The 21,941-nt window shown below is 41.8% G+C and overlaps 1 protein-coding gene across 1 annotated transcript in view; it reads left to right on the plus strand.

The window, feature by feature from the left end:
- Positions 1-375: 375 nt before the first annotated feature.
- The window catches only part of LOC149440895 (HLA class II histocompatibility antigen, DM beta chain), a 61,754-nt gene continuing 40,188 nt past the window's right edge, over positions 376-21,941 (plus strand). Inside the window, exons 1-4 of the mRNA XM_089658004.1 lie at positions 376-496; positions 6,954-7,241; positions 16,295-16,570; positions 20,602-20,718. Coding sequence (XP_089514130.1) covers positions 436-496; positions 6,954-7,241; positions 16,295-16,570; positions 20,602-20,718 — 742 coding nt within the window. The 5' untranslated portion in view covers positions 376-435. The remainder of the gene's footprint in view (positions 497-6,953; positions 7,242-16,294; positions 16,571-20,601; positions 20,719-21,941) is intronic.

Raw genomic sequence — 21,941 nt, forward strand, 5'->3', positions numbered from 1 at the left:
TCACACAGGGGCGGACTGACAACTCATGGGGCCCCCGGGCAATAGGGGATCATGGGGCCCCTGTGTCCTTGCCCAAACTCAAAAAAGCCTATGAAAAAGGTACCGGGGGCATCTCATGGGGCCCCCTACTGACCCCGGGCCCTCGGGCAGTGCCCGAGTTTCCAAATGGTCAGTCCGCCCCTGATCGCACAGAAACGCATTTCCCAGTGAGAACCGGCCCTGAAATATAATAATTCCCCGAACACACCTTTGGTTTGTCACTCATAATTGTGACATCTGAAACAAAAATTCCCTTACCAGTAGGAGAAAGCCTCTACCTAGTAACAGGCGATGTCACCTCCGCCTGATTTTCCATTGGCTGTCGCTTTCAGGATTGAGACGCAAACTTCTGGGTTTCAGTTCACCCCGAGGACTGAATTGGACGACTGTGCAGAGATGAGCGCAGCTTTCACCGCTCTGCTCCTGATATACGGCTCGGTATGGCCATCCATAACAGGTATGTATTTATTTATCTGGATTACCATCTGTGTAGAAGGAATACGTAAAGAAGAACGGGAATTTTCTATTTAATTCTGCCTTGCAAGTTACCCGTGTCCCTGAGTATTGTTGTGGCCGAGTCTAACCCCTTCCTGCCGCCGTAATGCAATGAGAAAAGTGAGATTAACCCCTTCACGCCTAAGGGTAAAACAAATCTTAATGCCTAAGTACAATTTTGCAACTTTGACATGTGTTAGTAAAACCGGCCATATCATCACAACTACTTTGTACACCCAGGAGGATTATACCGCGTTTTGTTTCAGGACAAATTGGGCTTTCATTTGGTGGTAAATGGTCATGAATATCCCTTTAATTTTTTTTTAATCAAAGGAAAACTGGCCCAAAATAGTAAAAAAAATATTTTTTTTTATTTAGCTGTGTGTTTCTTGTTATTACCATAACCTACCACCAAAGAACAACCCAAAATGCATTTTCTAGCTCTTGACGATCGCAGCGATACCATATATGTGTATGTTATTTGTTGTTTGTACCCGGAGTACGGCCCAGAAACAATAGAGCACATTTTGGGTTTTTTTTTTTACCTAAAACACACTGACACTGAGCCCTGGTTCACACTGATGCGGTGCGGAATTTGCAACATTTTCTGTGCGAATACAGCACTGCATCACAGTCGCACAATTGAGAACCGCTGTTAAGTTAACAACACCCCAAAAACGGTCCGCAAAACGCGGTGCGATGTGCAGAAATCGGATCGCATAGGTGTGACTACCCATGCGATCCGATTCTAGTGCAAACCCAAAAAAAGGGTCCTGCACCTTTTCGGTGCGGGTGCGGAGCGATTAGAGCCATACAAAATGTACGGCTCCGATCGCACCGCATACAAATTGTATGTTATTTGCACAGGAATGCGGTGCGGTTCCTGTGCGAATCACATGCAATATACCGCACTGCACATATGTGAACTGATACCAATTAAAAAAAAAAAAAACTGACCTTTGACCCTGACCTTGAGCCAAACACTAACCCTAGCACTGAACTAAATCAAACCCTGATCTTGGTATTTTTTCTTTATTTTTTCTTGTATATTTTAATATTTATTTCTTTTTTTAAACAGTTTTTTTTTCTCTATGCAAGGAGGGGGAGAGAGAGAGAGAGAGAGAAAGAGGAGAAAAAGAGAGGGGGGAGAGAGGGGGGAGAGAGGGGGGGGAGAGAGGGGGGAGAAAGAGAAAGGGAGGAACAAAGAGGGGGGGGGAGAGGGGGAGAGAGAGGAGAAAGAGAGAGGGGGGGGGAGAGAGGGGGGGGTGAGGGGGGAGAGAGAGAGGGGAACAAAGAGAGAGAGAGGGGGGGGGTAAAGAGAGAGGGGGGAACAAAGAGGGGGGGAGAGGGAGAGAGAGGAGAAAGAGAGAGGGGGGAGAGAAGGGGGAACAAAGAGAGAGAGGGGGGATAAAGAGAGAGGGGTGAGAGAGAGGGGGGAGAAAGAGAAAGGGGGGGGAACAAAGAGAGGGGGGAGAGAGAAAGATGGAGAGATAGAGGGGGGGAGGAGGAGAGAGAGTGAGAGGGGGCAGAGAGAGAGAGGGGGGGGGGAGAAAGAGAGAGACAGACAGACAATGTATCTCTCTCCTCCATTCAGAGAGAAAAAAAGCCAAGGGGGGCGGGCTTCACAACGACTGATCACTGTGATAGCCAATCAGAGGATATCACAGCAATCATGTGACCCAGAATCGGGGGGTCCTGATCATTAGAACAGGACCCAGGGACTCTCAGTGACCCCCTGGTGTTTGTGCTGGTAGTGCGATGTACGACGCGCTCCCAGCACAAAGACAGTTACGCAAATATGTTGCCCCACGGAAGAAAGCCCAGTTCTGTGAGGCCGCATATCTGTGTGACGTCGGCATTAAGGGGTTAGAGTGGTTGTAAACCTCAGATATGGAATATGAACAAAGCATATCCCTCTATAGTGGGGGTCAGCAACCAGTAGATGGCGGCCCGGTGACTAGTAGACCGTGATCTGAGCTTGCTGACCCGCCATCCCAGAGCATCAAGCAGAGGAAGGGTAGGCCCAATGCAAGGGGTTTTTTTCCTTCCAGCCTGGAGTTGAGCTTTAACTGCAGTGCACAAAAAAATGAGGCCTCCTCTCCTGCCAGACTGTGCTGTGTGATAGGGCTGTGTAAATCTCAGAACTGGATGGACAGAAATACAAGTTCTGTAGCATGTGAACCAGTTGCCTTATGGGTATTTTGTTCATGAATTTAAAGTCTATGTTAACCTGATTATTTTCTCATGTGTGTTTGTTCACATATGTGTATTTTATAAATCATAGTCCCTCATTTTCATGTTCTTCTTCCATTTGAAGTACCTGATTGATCCTGCCAGTCACCTTTCTTCCTTATATTAGATTGTATCATGGTTGTAGTATTAGATTGCACCATGATTGTAGTAATAGATTGCACCTTGACTGTAGTATTAGATTGTATCATGATTGTAGTATTAGATTGTACCATCATTGTAGTATTAGATTGCACCATGATTGTAGTATTAGATTGTACCATGATTGTAGTATTAGATTGTACCATGATTGTAGTATTAGATTGTATCATGATTGTAGTATTAGATTGTACCATGATTGTAGTATTAGATTGTATCATGATTGTAGTATTAGATTGTACCATGATTGTAGTATTAGATTGTATCATGATTGTAGTATTAGATTGTACCATGATTGTAGTATTAGATTGTATCATGATTTTAGTATTAGATTGCACCCTGATTGTAGTATTAGATTGTATCATGATTGTAGTATTAGATTGCTCCATGATTGTAGTATTAGATTGTATCATGATTGTAGTATTATATTGTATTATGATTGTAGTATTAGATTGTATCATGATTGTAGTATTAGATTGTATCATGATTGTAGTATTAGATTGTATCATGATTGTAGTATTGGATTGTATCATGATTGTAGCATTATATTGTATCATGATTGTAGTATTGGATTGCACCATGATTGTAGTATTAGATTGTATCATGATTGTAGTATTATATTGTATCATGATTGTAGTATTAGATTGCACCCTGATTGTAGTATTAGATTGTATCATGATTGTAGTATTAGATTGCACCCTGATTGTAGCATTATATTGTATCATGATTGTAGTATTGGATTGCACCATGATTGTAGTATTAGATTGTACCATGATTGTAGTATTAGATTGTATCATGATTTTAGTATTAGATTGCACCCTGATTGTAGTATTAGATTGTATCATGATTGTAGTATTAGATTGCTCCATGATTGTAGTATTAGATCGTATTATGATTGTAGTATTAGATTGCTCCATGATTGTAGTATTAGATTGTATCATGATTGTAGTATTATATTGTATTATGATTGTAGTATTAGATTGTATCATGATTGTAGTATTAGATTGTATCATGATTGTAGTATTAGATTGTATCATGATTGTAGTATTGGATTGTATCATGATTGTAGCATTATATTGTATCATGATTGTAGTATTGGATTGCACCATGATTGTAGTATTAGATCGTATTATGATTGTAGTATTAGATTGCTCCATGATTGTAGTATTAGATTGTATCATGATTGTAGTATTATATTGTATTATGATTGTAGTATTAGATTGTATCATGATTGTAGTATTATATTGTATTATGATTGTAGTATTGGATTGTATCATGATTGTAGTATTAGATTGCACCCTGATTGTAGTATTAGATTGCACCCTGATTGTAGTATTAGATTGTATCATGATTGTAGTATTAGATTGCACCCTGATTGTAGCATTATATTGTATCATGATTGTAGTATTGGATTGCACCATGATTGTAGTATTAGATTGTATCGTGATTGTAGTATTGGATTGCACCATGATTGTAGTATTATATTGTATCGTGATTGTAGTATTGGATTGCACCATAATTGTAGCATTATATTGTATCATGATTGTAGTATTAGATTGTATCATGATTTCAGTATTAGATTGCACCATGATTGTAGCATTATATTGTATCATGATTGTAGCATTATATTGTATCATGATTGTAGTATTGGATTGCACCATGATTGTAGCATTATATTGTATCATGATTGTAGTATTGGATTGTATCATGATTGTAGTATTAGATTGCACCCTGATTGTAGTATTAGATTGCACCATGATTGTAGCATTATATTGTATCATGATTGTAGTATTAGATTGTACCATGATTGTAGTATTAGATTGTACCATGATTGTAGTATTAGATTGTATCATGATTGTAGTATTAGATTGCACCCTGATTGTAGTATTGGATTGCACCATGATTGTAGTATTAGATTGTATCATGATTGTAGCATTATATTGTATCATGATTGTAGTATTAGATTGCACCCTGATTGTAGTATTAGATTGTATCATGATTGTAGTATTAGATTGCACCCTGATTGTAGTATTAGATTGTATCATGATTGTAGTATTAGATTGCACCCTGATTGTAGCATTATATTGTATCATGATTGTAGTATTGGATTGCACCATGATTGTAGTATTAGATTGTACCATGATTGTAGTATTAGATTGTATCATGATTTTAGTATTAGATTGCACCCTGATTGTAGTATTAGATTGTATCATGATTGTAGTATTAGATTGCTCCATGATTGTAGTATTAGATCGTATTATGATTGTAGTATTAGATTGCTCCATGATTGTAGTATTAGATTGTATCATGATTGTAGTATTATATTGTATTATGATTGTAGTATTAGATTGTATCATGATTGTAGTATTAGATTGTATCATGATTGTAGTATTAGATTGTATCATGATTGTAGTATTGGATTGTATCATGATTGTAGCATTATATTGTATCATGATTGTAGTATTGGATTGCACCATGATTGTAGTATTAGATCGTATTATGATTGTAGTATTAGATTGCTCCATGATTGTAGTATTAGATTGTATCATGATTGTAGTATTATATTGTATTATGATTGTAGTATTAGATTGTATCATGATTGTAGTATTATATTGTATTATGATTGTAGTATTGGATTGTATCATGATTGTAGTATTAGATTGCACCCTGATTGTAGTATTAGATTGCACCCTGATTGTAGTATTAGATTGTATCATGATTGTAGTATTAGATTGCACCCTGATTGTAGCATTATATTGTATCATGATTGTAGTATTGGATTGCACCATGATTGTAGTATTAGATTGTATCGTGATTGTAGTATTGGATTGCACCATGATTGTAGTATTATATTGTATCGTGATTGTAGTATTGGATTGCACCATAATTGTAGCATTATATTGTATCATGATTGTAGTATTAGATTGTATCATGATTTCAGTATTAGATTGCACCATGATTGTAGCATTATATTGTATCATGATTGTAGCATTATATTGTATCATGATTGTAGTATTGGATTGCACCATGATTGTAGCATTATATTGTATCATGATTGTAGTATTGGATTGTATCATGATTGTAGTATTAGATTGCACCCTGATTGTAGTATTAGATTGCACCATGATTGTAGCATTATATTGTATCATGATTGTAGTATTAGATTGTACCATGATTGTAGTATTAGATTGTACCATGATTGTAGTATTAGATTGTATCATGATTGTAGTATTAGATTGCACCCTGATTGTAGTATTGGATTGCACCATGATTGTAGTATTAGATTGTATCATGATTGTAGCATTATATTGTATCATGATTGTAGTATTAGATTGCACCCTGATTGTAGTATTAGATTGTATCATGATTGTAGTATTAGATTGCACCCTGATTGTAGTATTAGATTGTATCATGATTGTAGTATTAGATTGCACCATGATTGTAGTATTGGATTGCACCGTGATTGTAGCATTAAAGTATATGTAAGCTCTCACTTTGTAAAACAACTCATTCAGTTTAAAAAAGAAATGCAAGATAAAACATTTCTGTATAGATATAAAAGGAATGATAAACACCTTTCTCCCCCTTATAAGTGATCACATTCCCTCTGTTCTCAGCTACATAGAGAGCTAGGGGAGGATAAACAGCAATACACTGTTCTTCCCAGGGACTGTTCTTCCCAGTGAATGGCTGCACAGGGGGAAGCATGTCAGGACGAGCCTGATCATTGGAAGAGAGCGGGTTGAGTTCCCAGAACAGCTAGACAACTGACCACGCTGTGCTCTCATGCCTAGTGGGGTCAGTTTTTAATAGGAAAACAAGAGGGACTGGCAGGAACACCAAGGATTTCACCCAAAGGAAGCAATACAAAGTGAACAGGATAATGTTTTAAAAATAGGTACAACAGGCACATATCGGGAACATGAAATGTTGGGTTTCCATATTCTCTAAATGAGGAAAGTTATTCTTCTGTGACAATGCAATGGTTGTATCACTTGTTAGCACAGTCATTTGATACATTTCTCTTGCAGGTTACGTGATGCAGGAGATTTCGATGTGTGCATTCAGTGATAACAAAGAAGGAAACATTAACTTTTTTTATCGGTTTACTTTCAATCGACAAACGATTCTGGAGTATGATGAGGGACAAAAACAATTTCATGGGTGTACAAATTGCATTCCCCAACTGTCGTATTTCGCAGAACAAGTTGCTCAGCTGATTAATTCCAGTCCAAGGTTGATGGGCCTAGTTAGAAGAGATGAAGAACGGTGCAAGCAGGAGGTTGGGACCTTCTGGAACAAGACAGTGGAAAGGAAAGGTGAGTTCCTTTGGTAGCTGCTTGGAGACTGGGATCACTATATCCCTCTACATGGGAGCACATGTTATTATCAGAGCGGGATTTCGATTGTCTACCCCTGTGCCCCCCTGTACTTCTGCATGCAGTTCATGTTTTCTGCAAATCGGGCCTGTCAGTTGCTGATATCCATTCCTACAGCAAGTTCCCCTGATGAAGCAGACTTGATCCATGGAACGCGTTGAGAAATATTCATTATCACACCATATAGATGTAATGAAATTAGACACATAACTAACGTACGTGAATAAGATGATTATGGGCTAGCAGATCCAGATATAAAGTATATACTGGAATACAGAACACATGCTATGGGGATGCTATCATGCTGCTGTTACTCTTGTGCTTTTAACACCATAATAAAAAACACATTTAGGAACAGGGGCGGACTGACCATTTGGAAACTCAGGCACTGCCCGAGGGCCCGGGGTCAGTAGGGGGCCCCATGAGATGCCCCTGGTACCTTTTTCAAAGGCTTTTTTGAGTTTGGGCAAGGATACAGGTGCCCCATGATCCCCTATTGCCCGGGGGGCCCCATGAGTTGTCAGTCTGCCCTTGTTTAGGAATATGGAGCTGAATATAGTGTGCGCTACAGATAAACGGCAACCGATCACACACAGGACGCCGACTCACAGGCCAAAACTGAAGCAGGTAGTGTAAGATGGCTTCAGCTGTGCTCTCCACCTGCAGGAGAGATCCCTCAGACGCGTTTCACCCCCTAGTGGGCTTAATTGTTGAGGCAGACTAGGGGGCAAAATGCGTCTAAAGCAGGCCATAGACAGGTCGAAAGCCAGCCGCTTTTTAAAAAAAAAAAAACGAAAAATCGGCCGACGTTACCACCAACAGTACAAAAATAGTCTGATTTTCGTCCGATCTACGGCCGGCATTAAACCCCATCATTACATCTGTCCCTTGCAGAGAGCTCGGCTATTGTATTTTACATGAAAAAGTCTTGCGGTTGCAACAATGTATCCATTTGTATCCAAATAAAACCATCTGTATCTGAAATGGATACAAATGGATACATTGTTGCAACCAGGGGCGGACTGACCATTTGGAAACTCGGGCACTGCCCGAGGGCCCGGAGTCAGTAGGGGGCCCCTTAAGATGCCCCTGGTACCTTTTTCATAGGTTTTTTTGAGTTTGGGCAAGGACACAGGGGCCCCATGATCCCCTATTGCCTGGGGGCCCCATGAGTTGTCAGTCCGCCCCTAGTTGCAACCGCAAGACTTTTTCATGTAAAATATAATAGCAGAGCTCTCTGCAAGGGACTGGAATTCTTCTTCTTTTTCTTCTTATTATTTTTCTTATTTTTCTTCATCTCTTCTTCTTCTTCTTCTTTTTCTTTTTATTTTTCTTCTTTTTCTTTTCTTCTTCTTTCAGGTCACAGCTCATGCACATTTTTTTTTATTGATAAAACAATCGGCCGATTTGCCCATCATTGCCGGGCAATCGTCAAAATCGGCTGCGAATTTTCCAACATGCCCGATTAAAAAAAATGTGCAAAAACCCCGAAAAACGGACGACCAATTAACCCACTAACGGTGCGAAAATCGGCCGGTTTTTTTTTCGGCTGAAAAATCGGCCGATTTTCGACCCGTCTATGGCCGGCATAAAGCAGCCCATAGATGACTTGATTTTCATTCTTTCAATTTTCAAGAAAATCACTTGATTCCCCCAACAACACTGAGTGCCTCCTGCAGCTCTATTGTGTTCTGCCAGTGGGAGGGGGGTTCCCGGCTGGCAGAACACAATGATTACTGCTAGCGGCTATAGCTGCTGTCAGTAATCAAATGTATCAAAAGTAAAAACAAACGACAGCCTGGTTGTATCCGAATTAATTGATGGATGAGCCTGCCGATACATGGATCAAATCTCGCTTGTCCCTGCTTAACCGGCCGAATTTCGATCCATGTATGGCTGGCTTAAGTGGCCTCTCCTGCGGGTGGAGACAAGCTAAAGCCATCTTGCACTGCCTGGTTTAGTTTTGCTCACAGTGAGTCGGCATCCTATGTGCGATCAGTTGTCATTTTTCTGTAGAACACTGTAACATGACAAGCTGATTTACAGTTGCAAGAAAAAGTATGTGAGCCCCTTGGGATTTAGTGGAGTTTTGCATGAATTGGGCATAAAATGTACTCTGAACGTCATCTAAGTCACAACAATAGAACACAGTCTGCTGAACATAATACTACACAAACATCAGATGTTGCCATGGTTTAATTGCACATAACATGTAAACATTCACAGTGCAGGGAGGAAAAAGTATGTGAGGCCCTAGCTTAATGACTTCTCCCAGAGCTAATTGGAGCCAGGAGTGAGCCAACCTTGACTCCAATCAGTGTGATGATATTGGATGTGTTGCTGACAGCTGTCCTGCCCTTAAAAAACACACACCTGTTTTGGGTTTACTGGTTTCAAGAAGCACTGTCTGATGTGAACCATGCCTCAAAGAAAAGAGCTCTCAGAAGACCTACGATCAAGAATTGTTGACTTGCATGAAGCTGGAAAGGGTTACAAAAGTATCTCCAAAAGCCTTGATGTTCATGTGTCCACGGTAAGACAGACTGTCTACAAATGGAGAAAGTTTAGCACTGTTTGTGTAGTATTATGTTCAGCAGACTGTGTTCTTCTATTGTTGTGACTTAGATGATGTTCAGAGCACATTTTATGCCCAATTCATGCAAAACTCCACGTAATCCCAAGGGGTTCACATACTTTTTCTTGCAACTGTATATGATCTGTAACAGCTGATTACAAGGCATGTTGGCTGATATCAGTAATAGGAGCATGAGCATTACTTTTCTTTTTGTTTGAGATAATATGTAGTTTGATGAAGTAGCATCACTGGGGAAATTTCTCTTCACTTCCTGTCCCAGAGACACAACAGGAAGTTGGAAGAAACCCCCCAAAATGAAGAAACTTCCCCTCTTTGACAGTTATCCCCAGAACAGGTGTCCCCACTGGGCGATTTCCCCTTACCTCTTGTTCTGGGGACAATTCTAAAATTATGCATTTTCCCATCACTTTCATTCTTGGTAACAATGTGTGTGATATAAATGTTCCCTCACACAGGGCTGTAGATACACTATATTGCCAAAAGTATTGGGCCAGCCCTCCAAATCACTGGATTCAGATGTTCCACTCCATGGCCACAGGTGTATACTATCAAGCCCCTAGGCATGCAGACTGCTTCTACAAACATTGGTGAACGAATGGGTCGCTCTCAGGAGCTCAGTGACTCCAAGCGTGGTCCCGTGATAGGTTGTCACCTGTGCAATAAGTCCATCCGTGACATTTCCTGGCTACTAAATATTCCACGTTCAACTGTTAGTGGGATTATAACAAAGTGGAAGCAACTGGGAACAACAGCAACTCAGCCACCAAGTGGGTGGCTGGGAAGGGACATAAATAGTTGGAGGCCTGGATTAGATGGGTTTCTTGTCCCCGTCGCACCCCGATCGAGCGGTATTGCAAGATCATTTAACCCCGTATAGGTTGTAAGCCAACGATCCCCGCAATATTGATCGGATCTGCGGATTGGAGAGCATAATGGATTGGACTCCGATCCATTATGCTCCCCAATCCGCTGATCTGATCCATCTTGTGGGGATCGTCGGCTTGCAACCTATACGAGGTTAACTAATCTTGCAACACCGGCCCGGGGGGTGCGACGTGGACACAGGGAGGGGAAGAGCCGTGTGTGCACGACAGGGACCGCCCACCTCTGGAGGGGTGACACCACGTGTTACAGCAGATCAGATCCATCTTGCGGGGATCGTCGGCTTTACTTTTTAGTGTCACCTCATGAAATAGGTGTCACCCGGTGTGGTGCGCACCCCCCGCACCCATCTAGGGAGCCACTGAGTGGAATTCAACATTTTTAATAAAATTGTCCATATGGTCTTACTTGATGTTTGCTCTCCTGTTTCTTCCGGTCTAATTGAATACATACATTGGAGAGATAAAATAAGATGGGGATAGTCTGAAGGGATCCTTTCTGCTCATTATGATTGTCCAGCATCATTTCTCTGCTTGAGAGTTATGGTGGATATGCATCTTCAGGCCATTACATTCATGCGTTTCTGAATCCTATTACTTTAAGGGTCCACATGTTCCAGTAAGAGTCCTGCCATTACTTGGTGGTGGTGCACTCGGTTGATTTGAAGACACACAGTGTTTGATTACACATTAACAGAATATTGGGACTTTTTTTCTACAGTTTTTTCAGTTGGGACTTGATTATATTGATTTGATTGATTTCAGGTACTTATATGGCACCATCAATTTATGCAGTGCTTTTACATATATATATTGTACATTCATATCAGTCCCTAACCCTCAAGGGGCATACAATCTAAGGTCCCTAACTCACATTCATACATACACATACTAGGGACAATTTAGACAGGATCCAATTAACCTACCAGCATGTCTTTGGAGTGTGGGAGGAAACTGGAGTACCCAGAGGAGACCCACACAGGAACAGGGAGATCATGCAAACTCCAGGCAGGTGGTCTCATGGTTGGGATTTGAACCAACGACCCTAGTACTGCCAGGCGGAAGTGCTAACCATTTAGCCAGTGTGCTGCCCGTTGATATGTTGATGTTTTTTTCACACAACTTTCATTATTTATGTACTTATTTGTTAATAATGATGGTGAAGTGCAGCAATTTATTTATGTTGATCTGTACACAATTGATTGTTTTGCCAGCAACTTTTTTTTCATTTCATTTTTATTTCATTTTATTTTGCACTTTTTGCGTGACTTTTTTGCCATTTTCTTGCTATTCCACCAACTGGGGAAAGAACCTTGGGACCAAAAGAGCGGGCCCTTTAGGGGGTGAGTGCTATCATATTAATGAACGCTGTAGATGTAATACTGAAAACAACTTCTAAAATATGGGCAGAACAGTGGCAAAATGGTTAGCACTTCAGTCTGGCAGTACTAGGGTTGTCGGTTCTCCCCGTGCCAGTGAGGGTTTCCTCCAGGTGCTCTAGTTTCCTCCCACACTCCAAAAGACATGCTGGTAGGTGAATTGTCTCCTGTCTATATTTTCCATAGTATGTGTATGTATGAATATGAGTTAGGGACCTTAGATTGTACACTCCTTGAGGGTTAGGGACTGATGTGAATGTACAATATACAGTGGGGATCGAAAGTTTGGGCACCCCAGCTAAAAATTTGTATTAATGTGCATAAAGAAGCCAAGGAAAGATGGAAAAATCTCCAAAAGGCATCAAATTACAGATTAGACATTCTTATAATATGTCAACATAAGTTAGATATTATTTCCATCATTTACACTTTCAAAATAACAGAAAACAAAAAAATGGCGTCTGCAAAAGTTTGGGCACCCTGCAGAATTTATAGCATGCACTGCCCTCTTTGCCAAGCTGAGACCTGCCAGTGTCATGGATTGTTCTCAATCATCGTCTGGGAAGACCAGGTGATGTCAATCTCAAAGGTTTTAAATGCCCAGACTCATCTGACCTTGCCCCAACAATCAGCACCATGGGTTCTTCTAAGCAGTTGTCTAGAAAACTGAAACTGAAAATAGTTGACGCTCACAAAGCTGGAGAAGGCTATAAGAAGATAGCAAAGCATTTTCAGATGTCAATATCCTCTGTTCGGAATGTAATTAAGAAATGGCAGTCATCAGGAACAGTGGAAGTTAAAGCAAGATCTGGAAGACCAAGAAAAATATCAGACAGAACAGCTCGCAGGATTGTGAGAAAAACAATTCAAAACCCACGTTTGACTGCACGATCCCTCCAGAAAGATCTGGCAGACACTGGAGTTGTGGTACACTATTCCACTATAAAGAGATACTTGTACAAATATGGTCTTCATGGAAGAGTCATCAGAAGAAAACCTCTTCTACGTCCTCACCACAAAAATCATCGTTTGAACTTTGCAAATGAACATATAGACAAGCCTGATGCATTTTGGAAACAAGTTCTGTGGACCGATGAGGTTAAAATTGAACTTTTTGGCCGGAATGAGCAAAGGTACATTTGGAGAAGAAGGGGCACAGAATTTAATGAAAAGAACCTCTGTCCAACTGTTAAGCATGGGGTTGGATCAATCATGCTTTGGGGTTGTGTTGCAGCCAGTGGCACAGGGAACATCTCACGAGTAGAAGGAAAAATGGATTCAATAAAATTTCAGCAAATTTTGGATGGTAACTTGATGACATCTGTGAAAAAGCTGAAGTTAAAGAGAGGATGGCTTCTACAAATGGATAATGATCCTAAACACACCTCGAAATCCACGGGGGATTACATCAACAGGCGTAAACTGAAGGTTTTGCCATGGCCTTCACAATCTCCTGACCTCAACATAATTGAAAATCTATGGATAGACCTTAAAAGAGCAGTGCGTGACAGACAGCCCAGAAATCTCAAAGAACTGGAAGACTTTTGTAAGGAGGAATGGGCAAAGATACCTCAAACAAGAATTGAAAGACTCTTGGCTGGCTACAAAAAGCGTTTACAAGCTGTGATACTTGCCAAAGGGGGCAGTACAAGGTATTAACTCTGCAGGGTGCCCAAACTTTTGCAGACGCCATTTTTTTGTTTTCTGTTATTTTGAAAGTGTAAATGATGGAAATAAAATCTAACTTTTGTTGACATATTATAAGAATGTCTAATCTGTAATTTGATGCCTTTTGGAGATTTTTCCATCTTTCCTTGGCTTCTTTATGCACATTAATACAAATTTTTAGCTGGGGTGCCCAAACTTTCGATCCCCACTGTATGTATGTATGTAAAGCCCTGCATAAATTGACAGTGCTATAGAAGTACCTGAAATAACTATTAAAGATGATATATTTTAGTGGGTTTACATCTACTTTACTGGTTTTGTTTTATATAGTCAGGTCCATAAATATTGGGACATCAACACGATTCTAACATTTTTGGCTCTATACACCACCACAATGGATTTGAAATGAAACGAACAAAATGTGCTTTAACTGCAGACTGTCAGCTTTAATTTGATGGTATTTACATCCAAATCAGGTGAACGGTGTAGGAATTACAACAGTTTGCATATGTGCCTCCCACTTCTTAAGGGACCAAAAGTAATGGGACAATTGGCTTCTCAGCTGTTCCATGGCCAGGTGTGTGTTATTCCTTCATTATCCCAATTACAATGAGCAGATAAAAGGTCCAGAGTTAATTTCGAGTGTGCTATTTGCACTTGGAATCTGTTGCTGTCAACTCTGAAGATGAGATCCAAAGAGCTGTCACTATCAGTGAAGCAAGCCATCATTAGGCTGAAAAAACAAATCAAACCCATCAGAGAGATAGCAAAAACATTAGGCGTGGCCAAAACAACTGTTTGGAACATTCTTAAAAAGAAGGAACGCACCAGTGAGCTCAGCAACACCAAAAGACCCGGAAGACCACGGAAAACAACTGTGGTGGATGACCGAAGAATTCTTTCCCTGGTAAAGAAAACACCCTTCACAACAGTTGGCCAGATCAAGAACACTCTCCAGGAGGTAGGTGTATGTGTGTCAAAGTCAACAATCAAGAGAAGACTTCACCAGAGTGAATACAGAGGGTTCACCACAAGATGGAAACCATTGGTGAGCCTCAAAAACAGGAAGGCCAGATTAGAGTTTGCCAAACGACATCTAAAACAGCCTTCACAGTTCTGGAACAACATCCTATGGACAGATGAGACCGACATCAACTTGTACCAGAGTGATGGGAAGAGAAGAGTATGGAGAAGGAAAGGAACTGCTCATGATCCTAAGCATACCACCTCATCAGTGAAGCATGGTGGTGGTAGTGTCATGGCGTGGGCATGTATGGCTGCCAATGGAACTGGTTCTCTTGTATTTATTGATGATGTGACTGCTGACAAAAGCAGCCGGATGAATTCTGAAGTGTTTCAGGCAATATTATCTGCTCCTATTCAGCCAAATGCTTCACAACTCATTGGACGCCGCTTCACAGTGCAGATGGACAATGACCCAAAGCATACTGCAAAAGCAACCAAAGAGTTTTTTAAGGGAAAGAAGTGGAATGTTATGCAATGGCCAAGTCAATCACCTGACCTGAATCCGATTGAGCATGCATTTCACTTGCTGAAGACAAAACTGAAGGGAAAATGCCCCAAGAACAAGCAGGAACTGAAGACAGTTGCAGTAGAGGCCTGGCAGAGCATCACCAGGGATGAAACCCAGCGTCTGGTGATGTCTATGCGTTCCAGACTTCAGGCTGTAATTGACTGCAAAGGATTTGCAACCAAGTATTAAAAAGTGAAAGTTTGATTTATGATTATTATTCTGTCCCATTACTTTTGGTCCCTTAAGAAGTGGGAGGCACATATGCAAACTGTTGTAATTCCTACACCGTTCACCTGATTTGGATGTAAATACCCTCAAATTAAAGCTGACAGTCTGCAGTTAAAGCACATCTTGTTTGTTTCATTTCAAATCCATTGTGGTGGTGTATAGAGCAACAAATGTTAGAATTGTGTTGATGTCCCAATACTTATGGACCTGACTGTATCTGTTCTTATATGGTGGCATGACTCCTCTGTAGATTCTTTCGTCACATCACAGTACAGTCACCTAAAATAATGTAACACCATATAAAATATCCGTGAATATAAATATGCTAATACCAATATTCCCAAAAGTATATATCACACAAATATAAATAAATAAATAAAAAAAATTTAAAAAATAAAAAATATAATATTTTATTTAATTTTATTTTTTTAATTTATTTTTTATTTTATTTATTTTTTTATTTTTTTATATTTGTGTGATATATACTTTTGGGAATATTGGTATTAGCATATTTATATTCACAGTTTTTACACTTTTTGGGGAAAAGTGTATCTTCATGCTATTTATAGCCTTATTGTACTGAATTATTGAAGGGATACCGTAAAATTCACATATATCATATAAAATATCCAGTGAACTGAGCGTAGAAGTCTTTATTATTTTTATAAACATTTTATGCTATGTGTAATGTCTCTGCTTGTTTCCAGTAAAACCATCTGTGGAGGTCTTTTCACCAGTTCAAGTCCATTCTGAGAGCCTCCCGGTTCTGGTCTGCTATGTGTGGGGCTTTTACCCCCCAGACATTACTGTCGCCTGGTTTAAAAATGATGTTTTGGTCAGGAACTACACAGAGGCTGTGCGGACCGGAGACTGGACCTACAGTATCATGGCGGTCCTGGACATGAGGAATTCCCTCTCTGAGGACAACTACACCTGCCTGGTCGATTACCCGAGCCTGAACGTGACCATAGCCAAGCACTGGAGTGAGTGTGACAACCCCATTGATAGGAGCTTTCTGCATTGCATTCCCCACATATTTCTGTTCTCCACCTTATTAAAAGCTGAACTCCGGGAAGAATAAGCGAGTTTGCTATGTAACATTTGGGGGGTTGCTTGAGAGGCTCAAATTGTCAATGGTAGTCAATGCTACATACAGTCTGAGCTCTGAGCTTCCAGGCAGTGCTGCAACCAGTTCCTGCCTCTTTCAGGGAGTATAGAAGGTTCATAAATAAAGGTGCAGCGCTAATATAAATGACAAATTATTATTATTATACAGTATTTATAAAGCGCCAACAGTTCGCTCAGTGCTGTACATTACAAAGGGGGACAACACATGTGACAGTACAGTAACAATACAATGCAATACATGAGGGGATTGAGGGCCCTGCTCCTTGGAGCTTACAATCTAGGAGGGAGGGGATGGTGGCACAGGAGGAGATAGCTGTGGGGGATGGAGTGGTAGGAAGAGTGAAGGAGGTCGGCAGGTTAGCAGGGGGTGGGGTAGGCTTCCCTGAAGAGGTGGGTTTTCAGGGTGCGCCTAAAGGAGAGGAGAGTAGCTGATAATCTGATGGGTTGGGGCAGGGAGTTCCAGAGGATGGGTGACACCCTGGAGAAGTCCTGGAGGCGGGCATGGGAGGAGGAGACCAGGGAAATAGAGAGAAGGAGGTCTTGTGAGGAGCGGAGTGTGCGTGTTGGGCGGTACTTGGATATTAGGTCGGTGATGTAGTTCGGGGCAGTATAGTGGACAGCTTTGTACGTCAGTGTTAGGATTGTGAATTTGATCCGTTGCGCAATCGGAAGCCAGTGGAGGGATTGGCAGAGGGGGGTGGCGGAGATGGAGCGGTTGGAAAGGTGAATGAGTCTGGCAGCCGTATTCAGGATGGACTGAAGCGGGGATAGCCAGCGGTGAGGCAGGCCAGTGAGGAGGGAGTTGCAGTAGTCGAGTCGTGATATGATGAGGGAGTGGATGAGCTGTTTAGTGGTTTCTGGGGTTAGGAACGTGCGGATTTTGGTGATGTTGCGGAGGTGGAGTCTGCACGAGTTTGTTAAAGATTGGACTTGGGGCTGGAAGGATAGGTTGGAGTCCAGAATGACACCAAGTACTCTGGCCTGCGGGGCGGGTTTGATGGTGGCGTTGTTGGATGTGATGGAGAAGTCAATGGGGGGTGGTGTCTGGGCTGGGGGGAAGACAAGAAACTCGGTTTTGGAGAGGACAAATGTTTGGATATTATTCACTTTCATGCAATATTATAGTGTCCCAAAATGCATCTATGTATCAATGATGACCAGCAATGGAATTGTCTAAGGCATTATAAAAATCAAGTAGCAAATATGTGAATATTATTCACTTTCATGCAATATTACAGTGTCCCTAAAATAATCTGTGTGCCAATGATGACCAAAAATGAAAATGTCCAACGTATTATGTGAACCAGTAGTGATCAGTAATAAAAAGTGATTTCTGCGATAATCCTCCAGCACTATGCGCTCACTAGGAGCAAGAAGCAAACCAGCATTGAATGGAAATGACTCCTAAGAACACATCCATCCACTTGTCATCGCCAGTCACTGATCCATTAATCCCGGGTTCACACTGTAGTGGTGCGGCAAATCCCATGTGAGTTGCACAGGAACCGCTCCGCATGCCTGTACAAAGTACATGCAATTTTTGTGCGGTGCAATTGTGCATTTTGTATGGCTCTATTCGCACCGCACCAGCACCGGCACCAAAAAGGTGCAGGACCCTTTTTTGGCCTGCACTAGAATCGGATTGCATGGGTATTCACACCCATGTGATCCGATTCTGCACATCGCACCGCGTTTTGCAGACCGATGTAGGGGTGTCGTTAACTTAACATACACACCCGCATCTGTTTGTGTGAGCGGGGTGCGATTGTGATGCGGTGCGGAATTCGCACTGAAAACACTGCAAATTCCGCACCAAATCAGTGTGAACCAGGGCTAAAAGTGGAATGCCTCGGCACACTCCATGCAGTCAGCAGTCCTCTGTACTCCTGTACCGTGAGGAGTACAGAGGACTGCTGACTGCATGGAGTGTGCTGAGGCACTGCACTTTTAATGGATCAGTGACTGGCGATGACAGTGGACAAGTTAATTCAGTTTGTTTGCAGGCTGGTTGGCAAGCTGAGCTGGGAATTTTTCTTTTCTGAGTCTGAAATAAAGGGTGCAATGTAATTGGGAAAGTTTTATTTAAAAATGTCATTAGTGTGTTGATAGGGGAGGGAAGAACAACAGGAGGCAATGTAAGGCTGGCCATACACTATACAATGTTCTTACAATTTTCTGTCCAATTTCTGCCCAATTTCCTTTAGATTTACCCTCAACTATGTAGTGCAAGGGCCTGACTAATTGGATACAATTGAAAGTGTTTTGGTTTGATCTCCTATTACATGGTTTTTGGTAAATCTAAACTAAACATCTCAAGAAATTGTACAATGTATGGCAGCTTCATTACCCAACCAGCTATCAGGTGTGAGGAGCTCTGACGTGTAAAGTGGACAGACCCAAGCCATGATGTGCAGGTATGAACAGCATATTTCCACAGTACTGGTCCTCTTTAGGCCTAAATGTAGCTTTCCAATGGTTGCCTGGTGCATAATGGGCTTGTTTTAACCCTTTTGCTGCCACAGACATATAAGTCCTACACACTTCTGTAAATCTGACAAGACAACCGTCAGCCGTGATACAGCCGCTCAATATCTTCCACACACGCCAGAAACATTGCCATCCCCGCAGTGCTTCCCAGGTTCTGCACTCCTAAAAGACTAATAGGTGTCTAATAGACCTCCGATGTCTTGGTAAAGAGAACCTGTCTCAAGAAAGTATCACAAATGAAACGTTTTGCCCCCTATGGGATAAAAAATACTCTAGTGTAAAAAAAAACATAAAGGTATAACCAAGTATTTAAATCCCCCCCCAAAAAAATGATACACACACACCCCCCTCCCCCTGTGAAAATGTGGAATAGACTCCCTCAAGAGTTGGTTCTGGCCAGCTCAGTGCATTGCTTTAAAAAAGTCCTGGATTCTTTCTTGGATACACAGAATATAACTGGATATAACATTTATAGGTAAAGTTGATCCAGGGAATATCCGATTGCCTCTCGGAGGATCAGGGAGGAATTTTTCTCCCCAGCAGGAGAAAATTGGATCATGCTTTGCTGGGTTTTTTTGCCTTCCTCTGGATCAACTGTGGGTGTAGGATTATAACTTTTTTTCTATGGTTGAACTGGATGGACTTTTGTCTTTTTTCAGCCAAACTAACTGTAACTATGTAACACATGTGTTGGGTGAGCCTATGCATGAAACATTGATTGCGCATGATATCAGTCAGCACTTTTAAGCTGAACTCCAAGCAAGCAGCAAAATACATGAAATACATATCATGCGCAATCAGCGTTTCATGCATAGGCTCACCCAACACATGTGTTACATAGTTACAGTTAGTTTGGCTGAAAAAAGACAAAAGTTCATCCAGTTCAACCATAGAAAAAAAGGAGCTGTTTTGCCTGTCAGTGGATTTGTTTTTCTGTCCATCCAGTTCTGACATTTACACAGCTCTGTCTGACAGGAGAGGAGACCTACTTCAGTTCCGTAACACTTACAGGTCTTGCCCTTCCCTGCGCCTGTGATTGGACAGGGAAGAAAGAAGCAGCAGACTGATGAGCACATCTCTCTGTCACTCTGCTATCTCCTCCAAACCAGTATGCTCATTGCTAGCATATGAGCATGGCAACACTACTGATTTGCTCCTTTTCCTGCTTCTCCCTGTCCTAGTCTGAGCTCTGCTGTACAGGGGATTGCAAGAGGCTGACGCCAAGTCAGTTAGTTTGTTCTAAGAATGTATTATTGAATAGAGAGCTAAATGATGTCTGTCATGTCTGCCTGGAGCTCGGCTTTCACTTTCTCTGTCTTGTGTTGTTGAAGTTTCTCAGGAATGTATTCCAGCTTCATCTCCTCCTTTTTGTTTTGTGTTCTCATACTTGTCTGGGCAGAACCCGGCTTGACCAGCATGCAGATTATCAAGATCAGTGTCGCTTCGGTGGTCTTCGCGTTGGGACTCGTCTGCCTTATTATAGGAATAGCTTGTTGGATGAACGCCAGGAGAAGAGGTAAGAGATCCGACAAAGGGGTCCCTAAGGGCTCACCCTAAAGTGCATCCCAGCATGTGTTTTGTTTGCTCACTCCCATGCAGGGGCGGACTAACAACTCATGGGGCCCCCGGGCAATAGGGGATCATGGGGCCCCTGTGTCGTTGCCCAAACTCAAAAAAGCCTATGAAAAAGGTACCAGGGGCATCTCATGGGTCCCCCTACTGACCCCGGGCCCTCGGGCAGTGCCCGAGTTTCCAAATGGTCAGTCTGCCCCTGCTCCCATGCATTCACACACGGTGCATTTAGGGCGACCCATTCATTTCAGTGCACTGCTCTATGTGCGGGTAACACGCAAGAATCGCGCAGACACAATTTTTAAAATCATACCAGAGCAAACTGCAAGTTACTGCTGGGCCATGCATTTTGGCATGCGCATGTTTTTCTGATGCTTGGGGGTGCCATTAGGGATGAATAGGGCTCATGCGTATCTGCAGAAGGCAGTGTGTTTTTGTGCGGTGAAGGAAAATGCGCAGTTTTGTAACTTGTTTTAACAAGCCTTGAACCCGGGTCCACACTGATGCGGTGCGGAATTTGCAGCGGTTTCTGTGCGAAATCCTCATCGCATCAGAATTATTATTAGTATACAGGATTTATATGGCGCCAACAGTTTGCTCAGCGCTGTACAATATAACGGGAGACAATACAGCAACAATACAGTTCAATACAAGAGGGTTAGGAGGGCCCTGATCCTTGGAGCTTGCAATCTAAGAGGGAGGGGCTAGTGGTACAAAAGGTAATAACTGTGGGGGATGGACTGGTTGGAAGAGTAGAAGATTCCAGTATTAGCTGAGGGCGGGATAGGCTTCCCTGAAGAGATAGGTTTTCAGAGATCGCCTAAAAGTGAGCAGAATAGGCGATAGTCTGATCAATTGGGGTAGAGAGTTCCAGAGGATGGGGAAAGCTCTGGAGAAGTCCTGGAGACGAGCATGGGAGGAGGAGAGAAGGGAGCTAGAGAGTAGGAGGTCTTGCGAGGAGCGGAAAGGACGGTTTGGGTGATATTTGGGGACAAGATCGGTGATGTAATTTGGGGCAGAGTTATAAATGGCTTTATATGTTATTGTTAATGTTTTGAATTTTATCCATTGTGCAATGGGAAGCCCGTGGAGGGATTGGCAGAGAGGGGTGGAGGACACTGATTGGAGGCCAGTGGAGGGATTGGCAGAGAGGGGTGGAGGACACTG

The sequence above is a fragment of the Staurois parvus genome, unplaced genomic scaffold (assembly GCF_062004578.1).
Source record: "Staurois parvus isolate SC_StPar_1 unplaced genomic scaffold, SC_StPar_1.0 ptg001049l, whole genome shotgun sequence".
In the NCBI taxonomy this organism is placed as follows: Eukaryota; Metazoa; Chordata; class Amphibia; order Anura; family Ranidae; genus Staurois; species Staurois parvus.